The 17,877-nt window shown below is 34.4% G+C and overlaps 1 protein-coding gene across 1 annotated transcript in view; it reads right to left on the bottom strand.

Annotated features, from left to right (window-relative positions):
- The window catches only part of LOC131068411 (immune-associated nucleotide-binding protein 9), a 91,035-nt gene that overhangs the window by 11,407 nt on the left and 61,751 nt on the right, over positions 1 to 17,877 (bottom strand). Inside the window, exons 4-5 of the mRNA XM_058003600.1 lie at positions 12,981 to 13,145; positions 12,586 to 12,867 (exon numbers count right to left, since the gene is read on the bottom strand). Coding sequence (XP_057859583.1) covers positions 12,586 to 12,867; positions 12,981 to 13,145 — 447 coding nt within the window. The remainder of the gene's footprint in view (positions 1 to 12,585; positions 12,868 to 12,980; positions 13,146 to 17,877) is intronic.

Here is a 17,877-nt window from a genome sequence, read left to right as displayed (position 1 = left end):
TATCTAAGAATCCATACCCTAGCATTCATGTAGTCAGGTATTCATCATCAAACATTTTCAAACATTCAAGATAACATTTTATCCTTCAAGCATTATGCAGAAAAGTTACATCAATCTTCATGGAAGTATATGTGTTTTATTAGGATTTCCTTTCTCGTGTCTATGTGTTTGTCATGATCTTAAATCCAACAATTGTGATTACTTTCAAATATCATTGCATCATCAATCTTTCTATCAACCATTACAGATGAGAGGTATATCTTCTAGTATTTAATTTGGCAATTACATTATTCAATTCAAGGTTAATTCCTAGATTGGGGTTTGACCTAGGGCAAACCCCTAACCCAAACCCTTTCTCCTCTATTTCTATGTGTAGTTAATTGAATCAGGATCTATACTCAAATATGTTGACAGAGTTGATGACGATGAATAGTTTCAAATTTTGACAGAGCAAAAGGAGAGGACTAGGGCAAATTATCTATTGTCTTTCCCTAACTTCACAATTTACAACTAAATATCAACTCAAAAGGGGGAGACAACAAATTAGTAAATCTGATCAGTATTCTCGGCCTCATTTCCAATTAAATTGTTGCTAGATCTATTGGATTTACCCTCCTCTTTTAATATATTGTTTCCTTAGGTAAGATTAGTGGTTTTATTATCTTAGTTTGTGAAACCCTTCTTCTATCACCAATGCAAAGTTTAACGAATTAGTCATTAAATCCAAACTTCCAATATAGTAATGAAAAAAAGTTCCAAACTTTAATGTCACCAATATGTTTTTCATCCTCCCAAATTTTACCTTTAGCATCAATAATTTTCTTGATTGTGTTTCTTTTTTATGTTTTAAGGTGGATTTATGGAAGAATTGTGTATTCTTATCACCTTCTTGAAGCTATTGAACTATTAAATTTTGTTTCTAGATAATTTCTTATTTTTTAAGAATACAATTCCATTCTCCTCTTAGATGCCTTTCTTTTAGTAGAATTTCCACCTCCATATTCTCAGTAGCCATGATTTCCTAAATCTCCTTTAGCTCAATTGGTAGCTAAGATTTTTCTGGAATATATTACCAAAAGTTTACTAATTCTAAACCTTAACCTCTTTCCTGATAACTTTAAGTTTGGAAGCAACTCTAAACATTAGAGTACCTATAACAAGACTTTTCAAACAAGCCACAAAACCTTAAATTCAGGATGTAAGGTCCACAAAATTTCAAATAAACAAGGAAAAGGAAATATCTTGGGAGTGAGATACTACTATAACAGAATTGGTTTATGGTCCAAACCAATCATAAGAGGGCTTATAAAGTAGGGTGTGGGAGAATATTCCACCCATTTGAAATGATGAACTTGTCTAACTTCACCTAAATAAGATCATCTCCAAGTCTACTATTTGGACAAGTAAAAAGGGCCTCCTTAAGGTCAACATCCATTAGACCTATGCTATTTAAAATCTCCACAAGACCCATCATATTATCAAAATAGTCCTCCAGTATACCCAATTTTTCCAAGGGAAAAAAGGGGGTGTTAAAATCTCTGGAACCATCATCTAATGGTAGTTATTTTGAGAGTACACCAAGGGTATTAGTTTTTCACAAAGTGACTTCCAAGTAGCCTAAGAATTTGGAGCATACACATTAGAGATATTTTACTTAACATGAGTAGATCAAATTAAAGTTGACAATGAGGTTGTTTTTGCATTGATCTAACATTCTTCAACTGATAGTTGAGGGGTTCTATTAGACTTGTGTGAATATTGTTTTCATTGATGTCAAACTAGTTATCTGATTTGGATTGGACAATATATACATTTCATTATTATCAATCATGTTATCCAGTTTGGTCCAGATATTGTATGTAGTTGGTATGTGCAATTTTTGCTTTGAGCAGGTGTTGTGCATTTTGATATTGCTATAAGAAATGATGTAGTACGATGGATTTGATATAATGGAGTGACTATTGGAAGATCTCTATTTCTAGAATCCTGTGTTGTATCAACTATTTTGGTGTATCTCTTCATGTCTCATGGTTCGATATTATTAGTGTGTGTGGAATCTGTAATTTGGAGTTTGGATATGATACATGCTTACAATGGGTCATCATCTATGGGTTCAGATGACCCTGTCGCATTCTAGTAATTAAGGTATATGCATTGGTAAATGAATTATGTAAAAGGAAGCATGTAGAGATCTTGTGGAAGCTAACTTGGTTATCTCATTTATGTTCTAGGCTTTATTAGATAACGTGTCAAGCTTGGTCGACACATTATCCTATGTATGAGTCCTCCGATATACATAGAAGCATGGAAGTGCATGGATTGTATGTATGTGTGGATATGTATGAGTAAGTATCGAAAGAGACATAGAAACCAAGAAAACAAAGAAGTAGAGTGTGAAGTATGAGTTGTGGACAACGAAGGCAATTGGTGTAGAGTTAGAGTGCAGTTAGTGTTGCAGTAGTCCTTCATCGAACCTATTGTAGGACAGTTGTACAAAGATCTTTCACCAGATCTTCTATAGAGTTTGTGAATTGTGATGTGAGATTAATCTTTGAAATGATCTCATACATTTGGAGATGCAATCCTCTTCAGTTCAATCATACCTGTTGCAGTGAGCATTCCAATAGTAAGCCATCTTTTGTATCTTTGCAGTGAGCATTCTGACAGTGAGCCACTTTTTTAATCTGGTATTGAGCCACTTGATAGTTAGCCACCCCTTTTGTAAAACACCACATAACTAGTTATATTCTCTTGAGAGTTAACACTCTCTATGGTTTTTCCCATTTACGTTTTCCATGTATAAAATCTGGTGTTTCTGTTGTGGCTGTGTTTTTTATGTTTATTCTACATTTGTTATTTCATGTTTGTTAAGCATAATTGATGAAGTTTGATTTATTAGCAGAAGGTTAAGTTTGGTAAAATTTTGAGTATTTATGGTTATGCTAATTCAACCCCCCTCTCAGTATTCTGGTCCTTTCAACCAATCCAACAATTGATATCAGAGCTTTGGTCCCTTACTTAGAAGCTTTACCACTTGAGGGAGATCCATGTTGGTTGAATCATTGCACCCATGTGCATGATTGAATAATTTCAGTTGGATGAAAACTTGCAAAAAACCCTTGAATATTTGGAAAGTGTTGAATTAGAGAATGAGGAGTTGAAAGAGAATACATGAAGGTAGAAAATGAATGTGTGCACAAGATGAGAGAGAAAATTTGGAAATTAAACTAAGGCACAAGGAGGTTAACAATCAATTGAAGCAGGAAAATGAGACTATTAAAGATTTGATGCAACACATTGAGCATAAAGACAAGATAGAGCAATCGTTGAAAGAAACAATCAAGCTGAAATATAAAGAATGTGGAAAGATTGAATAAGAAGTGAAGAATATGAAGGTAGAAAATAAGGTCCTTGATAGTAGCAAGCTCCTGGAATATTTGATCAGTATGCAGAAAGCTTAGTAAGACAAGACTTAACTTGGATTCCAACCAGTATGTATTCGGATCAGAGTGATAAAGACAAAGTCAAAGAGGTTAAGGCTAAAGTTGAGAAGAAATCAGAAGATGTAGGAAAGACTTGGAATTATAATACTAATGTGAGAAGGGCACCAGTTCGAAAACCTAATGCACAAAGGTACCCATCTTTTAATAGTTATTGTTTTCAATTTAATAAATTTGGACAGAAGGTTGTGAACTGTAGAAGCTTTCAATGTTATAATTGTAAGAGGTTTGGTCATAAAGAAAATCACTATAGAAATCATATTGTAAGTCAAAATCATAATCTGGTTGAAGAAAACAAGATGAATTACAACTTTCATGGATATTGTTATACTTGCAATGACTATGGTCATAAAGATAATCAATGTAGATATAGATCTCATCTAGTTAAGAAGGTTATCAGTTGTTTCAAGTGGAAACCGTCTGGACATTATGATAATCAATGTAGAAATGAAAAAGTGGAAAAATCTGTTGAGAAGAGTGTAATGAAGAATGATAAATCAAAGAAGAAGAAAAATTTAGTCTGGAAAAGAAGTGAACAAAGGAAGTGAGCTTGATGTACTAGAATCCAGTGTAGACACCTCTTCCTCCAGTAATTGAGTATAGTGCTTTGGCTTAGGGGGAGTTCTATTTTGAAGGAAAAATATTTCACTCTCCCTTGTTTGAGTGGATCATTTCGTTGATCTGACATGATTGTATTTAGAGGCTATCCATTAATTGAAGATATTTTGCTGGCATCATCAATAAGACAGTTCTTGGTGGAAAAACCCTAAAAGGAATTTTTTTGGAGAGATAAGTATCGACTTTTAAAATTTATTCTTTCATTATTAGTCATTTGTGCTTAAGAATATTGTGAATAGTAGAGGGGCGACAAAGCAAGAGAGTAGTGCCAACAATCATGGAAGGAAAAATGATCATTGGAGAATCTAGTAGCTCAAGGAGTTTCAATTTTTGGAAAAGGTATTTCGAGACGAATTTAACCCAGAGAAAATTAGAAATGTGGAAGTTGGTCCAAGTGATGTTGAGTTGCAGAGGGTTAAGGGATTGAAGAGAAATGGTCTGAATCTATGGACGAAATTCCCCTGGTTTGATAATGTAGAAGTTAACTGAGTGATCCTTAGCCATGTATAGGATGAGAACATCATGTTGGACAAATCCTATCCAATCACAAAGAAGGCTATCTTTGTAATCACTAGTTTGTGTGACAATGGAGAGATTTTGGCTAAGAATTCAATTAAAAATAGAGAAGTGGAAACCCTAACTGACATGAAGGGTGATTAGCGATCCCTAATCATTGACAATATCATCAACTTTGTGTGAGGTATGTTGCCTACAATATCTCTTATAATATCTATTTCAGGAATAAGGAAGGTGCCACTTCGGCAATTGCAGTATATATGGCACACATGCTTTTAATGGAGAACAAATCATTTGACTTGTGTGAATTGGTGAGAGAATTTATTTTGAAAAATGTTAAGATGTCAAAAGAGTTAAATTATCCCTTCTGGTTTGGTTCATTTCTTGTATGTTTGGTCATGTCTTGTTTGCGATCCCTTCCAGTAAAAGACAACGTCATATGGGAATTTTGTGTCTTGGTTGTGAGACAAATATTCAGATATTTGAATAGTTTGGATAATAAAGAGGAAGTTTGGAATGCATATTTCAAAGCATTTCTAAACATGTGGAGTGTTGGCCCGATATCCATTGTTTTTAGTTTTGGAGGTTCTTCCTTTGGAAAGAAGAAAAGAAGATAGTCTATTTCTGATTATGTTTTAGTGTCAAAGAAAAGCAAGAAGGATGTCAAAGAGAGATATTATTGTAATTGAGGATCCAGAGTGTCTTGTAGCTGAAGGAGATTTGATGGTTGTAGAGTAGGAAGTTAGAGAGCCAAATGATGAATCAAATTTGCTTGAATCAGTTGGTAGTATGGATCGTATTAAGAAAATTAGTGTGATGTGGCTGACTTCAGTTGAGTCAGATAGAATTGAAGGTGTTCTATTGAATTACTTGATCTAGAATAGCATGAGCATTGATGATATCAGTAATTTGGTTCTGGAATCTTTGAATAAAAATCTTAAGGAGAAGTTATTTGTGCAATCCGTTGAGGGTGGAGTATATAAGGATAAAAGTGTTGATATGTAGAATCTGTTAAGTGAGTGTGTTGATGCACATACATCTTTATCCGTGTTCTTTGAGGAGTTGAGATACTATATCTGCAATGACAACAGAGTCTATAGGTATTGTATCTCTTGGCCGACAGCTGCAGTGAAGCACATAGCCAAAATTGATGCTATTGAAGATGAATTGAGTTCTTTAGGCAAATCCTTTGATTTCATGAGTGATAAGGACCGTGAGAAGAGGAAAAGGATAAGTTACTCTCTTCAAGCTGAATTCTTATTCTTGCAGAGACAGAGAGAAGACTTTTTGAATATGTTTTGAAAAATGAAAGAGATTGTTGAAGCTAATTTGGAGCATTTTTCAGCATTCTTGGCAGTACAGTTAAGTATAAGTAGAATCCATCTACTCTGGATAGTTTCTTCCATGTTGTTGATCTATCAATAGAGTGTATAAGCCTTTTAGTTAGCATTAAATTGGTCATAAATTCTTGAGAATTTTTGTTACAAGTGTGGTTGCCATTTCACTAAAAGATCAACCTGTCAATGTTCGATACAACTAGTAGACTTATAGAATAGATACAAGAGGCAATTAAGCTATGTCACAAACCCGAGCATTGTGTTACACAACACAAGGATACCAAGGGTGCACACCTTGAAATAATCCCCCCCTAACACAACCAAGGGGTTTGAACCTATGACCAAGCTATGATACCACTTGTTACAAGTGTGGTTGCCGTTGCACCAAAAGATCAACCTGTCAATGCCCACTACAACCACTAGACTTATAGAATCCAGAGGGGGTAGTTAGGCCATGTAACAAACCTGAGCTTTGCATTGCACAACACAAGGAAACCAAGGGCACACAACATGCAACAAGTTCTTCTTCAAGAACTGAAGGAGAAATACAATCTTATCTTTTCAAAGAAGAGCAATTGAAGGTTGTATCTATTTTGGTATTCAATTTTTGAAATTTTTATAGTTGTGTATATACTCTATTTTCTTTCTTTTCTCTTTTTTCATCAAAGGCATCCTTTGTCCTTGATGTCAAAGGGGGAGAAAGGATTGAGGTTTTTGGATTTAAGGAGTTCTATGAGCTAGGGGGAGTTGAGTTATATACATATATGATTTGGATATGTTTTTCCATCAATGACAAAGGGGGAGATTGTTAGACTTGTGTGAATATTGTTGTCATTGATGTCAAACCAGTTATCTCGTTTGGACTAGACAACATATGCAGTTCATTATTGTCAATCTTGTTACTTGATTTAGTTTGGATATTGTATGCAGTCGGTATGTGTAGTTTTTGTTTTGAGTAGGTGTTGTGCATTTTGATATTGCTATGAGAAATGATGCAGTAAGATGAAGTTGATATAATGGAGTGATTCTCGAAATATTAAGGTAAAAACAGGTTTTGAGGGGACCCAAAACCCCTTACAAAAGAGAACCAGGGACTAGAACCCAACAAACAAGGCTGCCCAAATAGATAGATATAAAACACAAGCAACCCTGACCAACACAAGAAAAAGGATAGAAAGATACCATCCCAAATACATGCACCCTGAACCAGGGGGGACGAGTGTTTTAGCTAGCTCCCTCAACTGGAAAAGAACAAACAACACATTTCTTCTTCCCTTTATGGGAACAAAGGGTCATATCAAAAGTAGTCACAAATTTAGATTTTTTTCCTTTTCACAAATATCCACCCTTCTTCCACCTTCGGTTCCGGTATCAATTACATGTTCCAGTATGAGCTATTTTAGTGTATCTCTTCATGTCTTGTGTTTCGGTATTATTGCTGTGTGTGAAATTTGTACTTTGGAGTTTGGAGATGTTATGCTTATAATGGCTCATCATCTATGGGTCCGAATGACCCTGTCCCATTCTAGTAATTAAGTTATATGCATTGATAAATGAATTATCTAAAAGGAAGCATGTAGAGATCTTGTGAAGGATGACTTTTCTATCTCATTTATGGTCAAGGCTTTATTGGATAACATGTTGAGCTTCCTTGTCACATTATCCTACGTATGAGTCCTTGTGTGTATATAAAAGCATCAAAGTGCATGTAATGTATGCATGTGGAAATATGTGTGAGTAATTAGTGAAAGAGACATAGTAGTGAGGACATCGGAGAAGTAGAGTGTGAAGTGTGAGTTGTGGACAATGAAGGCAGTTGGTGCAGAGTCAGAGTGCAGTTAGTGTTCCAATAGTCCTTCACTAGATTTTCTACAAGATAGTTGTATAAATATATTTCACCAGATTTTCTGTAGAGTTTGTGAATTATGATCTAATCTTAATCTTGAAACTGACCTCATGCATTTGGAGATGCAATTCTATTCAGTTCAATCATACCTGTTGCAGTGAGCTTTCTGATAGTAAGTCTTCTTTGTATCTTTGCATTGAGCAGTCCAACCGTGAGATGTTTTTGTAATTTGGTAGTGAGCCACCCAACAATAAGCCACCCCTTCTATAAAACATAGTATAACTAGTTATATTCTCTTGAGAGTTAACACTCTCTATGGTTTTTCCCATTTGGGTTTTCCACATATAAAATCTGATGTTTCTCTTGTGGCTTTGTTTTTCATGTTTATTCTACATTTTCTATTTGATGTCTGTTAAGCATAATTGATGAAGTTTGATTTATTAGCAGAAGGTTAAGTTTGTTAAATTTTTTAGCATTTATGGGAATACTCGTTCACCCCCCTCTTTATATTCTTGTCCTTTCAATCAATCCAATAGGGTTCTACATTGTAGTAATTCCTCCTTGAAGCACCTTCAAGAAATCTGCAATTGCATTTAGCATTAGGACCCAAATTTTGTTAGCAACTTCAACAAAAAATGAATATGACATTTTGGTTTCTTGAGCATTGAGATATCATCTTTATTGTCAAAAATTAGACATTTTATAATATATTTCTTAAGAGGGATATTTAGTCCTCTAATATTCAAAGATAAGATTTTATCTTTCTCATCTTGTTCACACCTGACACATTATCAAGTGTTCCCTATTTTTCCATACAATATCCTTAGGTACTTCCCTTTGTCTAGTCACCATATGTAAATGTCTTCCCTATTTTCTTTATGACTCTATATCTACTTTTTTTCATCTTGTTTTTTTTTTTCTACTCTTGTTATTAACCATTGTCCAAGTGTTATCTTTAGTGGAATGGGTAGGAGATCCTAACGAATTGCTTATGTCTAACAACACTTCCTCTAAACTGATTCCTTTACTAGGAGTTTGCATGCTAGCCCAACTATTCATCACTTACTTGGTAGAAATATTAGTCCCTTTATTGGGGATACTATCTATTGGTATAAAATTCCTAAATTGTCTTTTTAAGGAATTTTAGAAGCAAACCTATTAGGGTTAGAGGAGGGCTTGGATTCCCTAAAAATTGGATCACACATGTTAGAAGCCAAGATAGGGTCATTCATATTTAGAGCCACAATTAAAGATATCAACTTGGTAGGTAAGACAACACCTCAAGCCACTAGGGTGGGAATAATAGTGAAGGGGGGGATTTCAATTTATTTGTTATTTAATTTATCAAATCAATTAACTTTACCCTTCGAATATTGTAGAGTGGGGTCCATGATTTCTCCTTCCTCAATAGTATCTATGAGAATTTGCCAAGATCTAGAGTCCAATTGATAGCACAAATAAGAGAGAACCAAATATGTGAAAAGAATAAATTGTATTCCTATCAAGATGCAAAATACCCAACTAACTGAGTTGATTCTATTGATTGGATTCAATGTATAATGAGCCTGCTTATAAAGGCAAGGCTATGGGAGCACACAATCATGACATGTGGCCCAATAAGATACAAGGGTAGGTAGGGGCATGTAGGATAAATAATAGAATATTCCACTAAAGGTGGATCACCCACCAAAAGTGGAATGCGATACCAAGATAACACCACAAAAGGTAGAATTTATCCTACAACAATGTTCCCTAGATGCACTCTTCCCTAAGTGTCTCATATGCAAACTGCAATGAATGCATTATCCTACATCAACTTAAATAAAGTGTAATCATGAGACGTAGTTTACACCAACAATATCTCCATTTGAAGCAAGAGAAATAGCAATAAAATCTTGTGAAGCAACCTACAACCTAGGAGGAGGGTTATCCCTAGAAAGAGCACCCACCATAAATAACTTGGCTAACAAGGTCAGAGAAGACCTCCTTTCCTTTATATACATGATTTAATGGATTAGGAATTCTTTATTTATCAACAAGGTGTTCAAAGTTAAAATAGTTTTGACAAAAAAGCCCCACATTTTCATAAACAATGGGTTGGAGTATTTTCTTGAACTTGGAGTTCAGGGTGACACATTGGTGAAGGGAAATATTCATTTTTACACTTACACAAAGTCTAGAAAAAATAATTTGTCTTTTATAACCTAATTTTAACAATAGTTATCAGAGATCCAAAAGAGTCAACAATTATCTTTAGTGTATTTGGACTCTAATAATCTAGATAGAGTCTAGGTAATTTGATCCAAGTTGGGGCTAGCCTTCCTAGATCTAACTTGGTGTCAAACCCAAACTTCTATTTGTAAAGGGAGAGGTCATTCTTATACCCCTTTTTAAAGAACTAGGGGCCTCTGACATAACTTATTTTATAAAAAATTCAAATAAAAAAATCCTTTTGACATAGCATTGATTAAAAATACTACCCTTTAGTTTTCAAGCATTAGAAGCCCATTGTCTAATGAAATCTACATTGGGTTTGAAGGTAAATAACTTACCTACAAGAGAAAAAGAAAGATCTAAGGCTGCATTATCGATAAATAAGTCAGGCAAGGAGATCTCATTTACTTTTTCCAAAGTCTTTACCAAAGAAGAGGTAGAGTATATAGGCATAACACTTTATCTTTTGATGAGTTTATCAACCCATGAGGTAGGGAAGACCTGTCCAAAGAATGATTCTCCTTTTGACAAATCTATATTATCTTTTTCACCCTCTTCAATTCTCTTATAAAATAGGATAGGAATAGCTTTATTCTCAACATGAACATTATTTGGGAAGCATCTATTCACATCATCAGAGGTAGCATGGTCTCCAAAGTTAGAGTCAAAATCATTGGGGACCGGTTGGGTCACCGTATCCTCAAATAGTTGTATCAGTTGTATCTCATGGGAGTAAAATTTGAATTTTCAAAGAGTAGGAAGTTGTAGAGCTTAACTTGTTGTGAAATGCTATAACCTACAAAGCCAAATATATATTTATAAAGTAAATATATATAACATTATATTTTAATGGTTTTTCTTTAAATTTAATCATAGAATATATGAAATTGATGAACATTGCACTCAACATTTATTGATATTTCCTATGATTTCTATTTTCATATTTCTTGAAAATTTTAAATTTGAACTTGTTTGAATTCTAAGGGGGGTATTTGATCAGTCCAAAAGTCATGCATGCATGTTAGTACCTACACATGTTATGTTTTTCAAAACACAAGCATGTTTTCAAGAAGTTTTTGTGGCTTGATGGTCACCTAACTTCGTACACATACCAATAAAATATTAGATTTTGAAATGGATTGTCTATTAAGAAATGGTATATTTAGTGGTTTACAATGATCACTTATTAGGATGAACATTTCATTAAGGTTTGTTATGTTAGTACCATGGTGTTTTTCACATGAGCATTAAGACTCTATCAAAATAATTTTAAAGCTAAATAGAATTTTGTTCTAATAAAATAAGGAAAAAAAAAAAAAATATATTCTAATTGAGATTTGAAATCATTTAAAATAGTTCTTGATTTTATTTTTGTAAATACTATTACATAATTTATTAAGGTAAGCTGTAATAAACCTTAGTGAAAAGATAGAAAATAGTACTATGATACTACTTTTTTAACTACAAACTTCGCAAAGGATATTCATGGTTCTCTCAACATATTCTTAGGGTGAAATTTTTAATGATAGATGGTACTTATAGTGCTTTTTCTAGCCCATGACAATGTAGAGTCCAAATAGTTTTTGATTTGTACAAAAAATTGTTTGCTTGGACATGGTTCAAAGATAATCTAAGCTTTTTAAACTAAACCTTTCTTTGAATGATTCATCTTGGGAATCAATAAAAGATTCCTACTAAGATTAAATAGATATGAAATGCTTTGAGAGTTATAATATAATTGTAAAGATATAAAATCAATTATTTATTCCTATATTGGTCATAGATCAAGTATAATTTAATAAGTTCGCATTAAAGGTTGCTTATTTATATGTGTTGTTAGATTAGTTGGGTGATATGGGATTCAAACATCACATTCTGGACGTCAATGAGGATGTGACAATAGTTATTTGACTTTTCATGTCTCTCATGGTTCTTGTTTACAAGATCTTAGCGACAGTCTTAGGATTCTTGTTAGTCCTCTGTTATATCACAAATCCACGAGTAAGATTATCATGGGTAAAATCATGAAATTTCAGCAGTCTATTATATTAATGTGGTAATAGCTTTTGATTTGGTTGTGTATTTTTTTTTTAATAATTTAATGATAAGAAAAGTTACATAATCAAGTCCAAAAGTATCATCACACTAAGAGTATAACAATAAGCAAAGTGATAAATTACCCAAATTAATATTGTTAATTTCTCTTGTGAAAAATAATAGATCCTCTCCAAATAAAGATGCTACTAATAAAGACTATTCGCCACTCTAACAATGAAGAGTTATCAATTGAATAGACAATCTTTGATTGTATGATTTGCTGCTAGTTGAGATTGTTCCTCCATTTCAATTTAATCTGTATTTGAAAACTTGATAAGACAATTGTTTTCTAATGTATTTTTCTGGATTCGATTGTGTGTATTTTTTTCCATCAACATTTCCAATCACATTCTGTGATTCATCATCAAAATGAAAAGAATTCCAAAGACATCTAAAAAAGGTGGCTGAAACTATAATATTGTATTTATGTTTGCAAGAAGAAAGCTGAAAATATTACCATCTCCTGTAATCGTTTCGTCTGCTCTTCATGGAACTTATCCCTTTGTTTCTTCTCCTCATCCTTTCGTTTCATTTCCTCTTCACGAACCTTATTTGTCCATTTCACCTCCTCATCCTTTCGTTTAATCTCCTCATCAATTCGTTTCATTTCCTCTTCACGAACCTTATTTGTCCATTTCACCTCCTCATCCTTTCGTTTAATCTCCTCATCCTTTCGTTTAATATCAGCATCCTTTCCTCTCATCTGGTCGTCAATGTGGGGCAAATTTTCCGCCATTTTCTGAAAGAGTAAAACAAATGGGGTGAAGGACGAAACAAAAACATTATATTTTATATAAAAATATTCAGTTCCACAATGCTCTTGGCATCTTGCATTTTCAAACATCAACACACCTTTGCTTCTTCGAAGAGCTCATTGCTATAAGCACGATTTTCATTGCGAGCCACAATTCTGTCTACTAACTCCAGTAATTTAGCTATTTGATCTTCCTTCTTTTCCTTCGATTTAGTTATATTATCGAAGACGACAATTCTTGAATTGCAACGTTCTATAAGTCTCTGCAACACACCGTCATTGTATTTACACAGAAAAATAGTTCAGCTAAATAGCACAAGTACACATGTTATGGAAGTTTCAAACATATAACTAGAATTTAAAGAAGTTTTCTTTAAATAAACAATGATTCCGGATGATTCCGAGGGAGGAAGGGAGGGAGCGAGGGACAAGTTGAGATATTATGAAAGTTTCAAACATAAAACTATAATTTAAAGAGGAACTTTCCTAAATAAACAATGTTTCCTGACGAGGAAGGGAGGGAGTTGTGAGGGACAAGTTCAGATATCATGGAAGTCTCAAATATATAACTTGAAATTGTATTTAACTAGAAATTTACAAGGAAGTTTTTTCTAAATGAACAAGGATTCTTGATGAATCCGAGAGAGGGAGTGAGGGACAAGTTCAGATATTATGGAAGTTTCAAATATATAACTAGAATTTAAACATAAAGTTTCTTTTAAATAAACAATGATTTGTGATAATTTAGAGGGAGAAAGGAAGGGAGTGAGGGACAAGTTCAATATTATGAAAGTTTCAAACATATAACTAGAATTTTAGTTAAAGAAGAATTTTTCTTCTAATAAACAATGATTAGTGATGTTTCTTTATGGAGTGAGGGAGGGAGAAAGAGAGGTTTAGGGTTAGGATTAAAATTAGAGTTAGTGTTAGGGTTGTCATTAGGATTAGAAATAGAGTTAGGGTTGGAGATAGGGTTAAAATAAAGGTTAATTAGAATTAAGGTTAATTTTAAGGTTATTATTAGGATTAGGGTGAGATTGAGGATAAGATTAAGGTTAGACTTAGGGTTCATGTTAGAAATAGCTTTTGGACTAGGGTTACAAAGAGAGTTAGATTTGTAGATAGGGATAAGGTTAGCGTTATGCTTAGGATTAGATATAGAATTGAAATTAAGATTAGGATTAGGGTTAGAGATAAAATTAGACATAGGGTTAGTATTAAGATTAGGATTAGGGTTGGTGATAAGATTATGGTTTAGGTTTTTCTTAAAATTAGGATTAAGGATAGAGTTAGAACTAGAGTTTCGCTTGGGTATAGGGTGAGGGTAAGGATTAGGGTTAGGGATGGAGTTAGGATTAGAAATAGAGTTAAGGCTAGGGTTAAGCTTAGGGCTATGGTTATATTTAAGGATAGGGCTAGGTGAAAATAGAGTTAGGATTAGGAATACCATTAGAGTTAGTATTAGGTTTAAAATTAAGGTTAGGCATAGAAATATGATTAGGGTTAAGATTAAGATTAAAGATAGAATTATTGTTAGGGTTAGATTTATAATTAGATCATCTTCTATAAACAAATATAAGATACAAGTCACATCTTATTGCACCATTAAATCAAATAGCATAACTTTTGATAGATATATGTGTCATAAATGTTGGATTTGTGTCCTAATCATTACTTTAGATTGACCAATTTAGATTGTTGTAGGGTAATAAAAAGTAAATAACATTAGTAATGTGTGATCAATGTGAAATTTACTAGTGTGTAAATTACTTTAATATAAGTTTAGGCTAATTAAATAAAATAAATATATATAACTATTAATTTAGATTAAATTAATATAATTAGATTGATAAATTAAAATGTAATATTTAAAAATTAAATTTTTTTGATTAAGGCAAAAAAAGGTTTTGAGGGGACCTAAAACCCCTTACAAAAGAGAATCAGGGACTAGAACCCAACATATAAGGCTGCCCAGATAGATAGGCATTAAACACCAACAACCCAAACCAACGCCAGAAAATAGGACAGTGAGAAAGTATCCCCAAAAATCAACGAGGGTTTTAGTTGGCTCCCTCAACCAGAAGAGTGCAAATGGCACATTACTTCTTTCCTTTATGGGAGTGAAGGGTCATATCAAAAGCACTCATAGATTCATATTTTTTCCTTTTCACCAATATCCACCCTTCTTCCACCTTCACTGCGGAGTCCATCTAAGAAGTCACATGCAAAGGACCTGAGAAAGAACCAACCATGACCAAAGGACCAACATCATCCAAATAGCCAACAACCTCAATTTCCTCCTTGTCAGCATCGGGGAGGATAACCATATCAGAAGAAACACCAGCCTGCTGCCCGCAAGCCCCAAAAACCACCGTAGGCCATGAAGAAATAGAGCCACCCTCCTTAGAGGAAGCTTCCCCATTTGCTAGAGGAGTCGTAGGAGCAACCAGACAATCCTAAGCAACCACTTGAGAGAAGATTCTCTGTGAGGATTTCTTCGCAACATGATAATGGTGGGCTGAGGCACCATTCCACCAAGACACAAAACGTTTCTTAGTAACACCAAGATCACATTTAGTAGCAACATGATCTATTTTAAAGCACTTTCTGCACCTGAAGGGAATCCCGTCATAGTCCAAAGACTAAATCTAATGGCCCTTAGAAGACATAAGCTTAATCTCTGCAGGAAAACCCTTGGACACATCAATGTCCACCAAAATGCGAGCATAGGTAGAATGACGAATATTAAAAGAATCATCGTCAATCATCAAAAATTCCCCAAGAGCCCCATCCACTTCCTCAAGAAGAGAATCCACCCAAAGATGAAGTGGGAGGTTAGGGAACCTAACCCAGATAGGAATCTTGTTGAAAGTTTTAGAATAGGGGTTGAAATCTTTGTGCCATGGCTTAACCATTAACACAAAATGATTGTTCGAGCTGAAGAAATGATCACATAGAATACAGTTTCTATCCTCAACATTCTCAAATTTTACTATGAAAAACCCTTTAGCCAAAGGAAAGATATGAACTGTACCAGACATGATGGGCTCCCAGTGCTTGGATAGCCACAATGAAGTTTTGGAAGGTTGGGCCAAAAACCTATAAATCTATAAATAACACCATAAGCAACAAAAACTGAGGCATCATGATCAATCTCAACCTCAATATCCTCCTTCAGAGAAATGGCAATGGAACTACAAATAGAAAAAGGCTTGGCAAGAGGAATATTCTTCTCAGCCCTAGCATTGGAGTGGTTACCCCCTGGAGGTGGAGCAGACACAACACCCACACCTGAAGAGGAAAGAGCCAGGACCAATGAAGAGGAAAGAGCTAGCACCAATGAACGAGCACGCGAAGTGGAAGGAGAAGCCAATGGGGAAGACACCTTAACTCCCAATCCACCCATAGACATCGACATCCGACATCATCCCCCATTAGTCACACTCGAAGAAGCCCTAGGAAAAGCAAACGGGGAAGACACCTTAGATCCCGATCCACCCACAGGCATTGGCATATGGCATCACTTTCTCCCATCCATTACACTTGAAGAAACCCTAACGCCCCTATCCACCTTAGATGGAGAAATCCGAGAAATGGAAGACAGAGAGGGCGACATCTGAGTAACTCCCACGACCACTTTAGAAATGATAGGAACAACTGAGGAAACCCTAGGTTCCTCGCAATCACAAGCATCACTATCATAGGCACACAACATCACTATATCATTTGTAGGCAACAATGCAACAAATGAAGGGGGAGGTGAATCAGTTTGCAAAAAAAATTACTGCAATTCAAACCATAAATCAGATCTGATAATTAATAGTTTAAAGCATTAAATAATACCACATCAATAACACACATAGCACCAAGATATTTGACATGGAAAAACCAGTTAGGGAAAAACCACTATGGGAACCTACCCACAATGAGATAATACTCTGTTAGGAGTAAGTGAAATATTACAATGGGGAATTCACATGCACACTACCTAGAGCTCACCGCTCAAATACAAGAAGGGCTACAACCTTGAGGATGACTCACTATCTTACAAAAGATTCGAACAACAATCCATATTACATGAACTGATGAAATAACATCTCCCAATGCTTGATTATAGTTTCGATTAATCACATATACTCAAACTCCGCTCTTCACACTTCTGCACACTCTTTCACACTTCTTTGCTTTTCTCCTCTACTACTGAAAGACTAAAACAATATTCGCACATACAGATACATCTCTAAAATTAATATTACATGTATATATAAAATACATCAACCTATATATCAAGGTCGACTAAAACCTCAACACAAATTACAAAATAATAACCTCACATGCTACAACAACACATGCAAACCAAAACAATGTTGGCTAAAAAAATTTCTGGACCCAACTCACCATGACAAACATGAAACACTTCCAAGAATTATGTCTTGATCATCCGTAACACACTACAATCACCATAAATATAATATAATTTATGAAGAACACCACTGGATCAATAAAATGATTAATACGCACACAACGGTCAATGTGGACTAAGAAAACATATAGAACATGATCTAGAAACATTCATAAGAAACATGAATTACATCACAACAACCACAACAACTTAGATAGCTAGAATCGTCATCATCTCTCTACCAAAGCTCAAGAACACGAACATAATTGACAGTCAACCTAAAAGTTTCACTTGCAAACTTTCAAATCATGAACCATATGAAATTAGGACACACCTGAATGTCCCAAAAACTCATCCAAGTCAACAAACCAAGATATAGCGATTCCGAAGCAATGCGAAGCATAAACCAAAATATCGAATAACACATAGAACTAAATAACAATCATAATATCGGATCACACAAATCGATCAAAACATCATGTGGACCTCTGAAACTTCTACCAAATCAACTAAAGATAAGCATCTCAAAACCCATTAAACCATAACAACTCATCTGCAACACACTAACCAAACCAACTCATTTAATCTGACTG

Source organism: Cryptomeria japonica, chromosome 3 (genome assembly GCF_030272615.1).
Source record: "Cryptomeria japonica chromosome 3, Sugi_1.0, whole genome shotgun sequence".
NCBI classification, from domain to species: Eukaryota; Viridiplantae; Streptophyta; class Pinopsida; order Cupressales; family Cupressaceae; genus Cryptomeria; species Cryptomeria japonica.
Note: the sequence above shows the minus strand (reverse complement) of the source record. Positions and strands in the feature narration are given on the sequence as shown.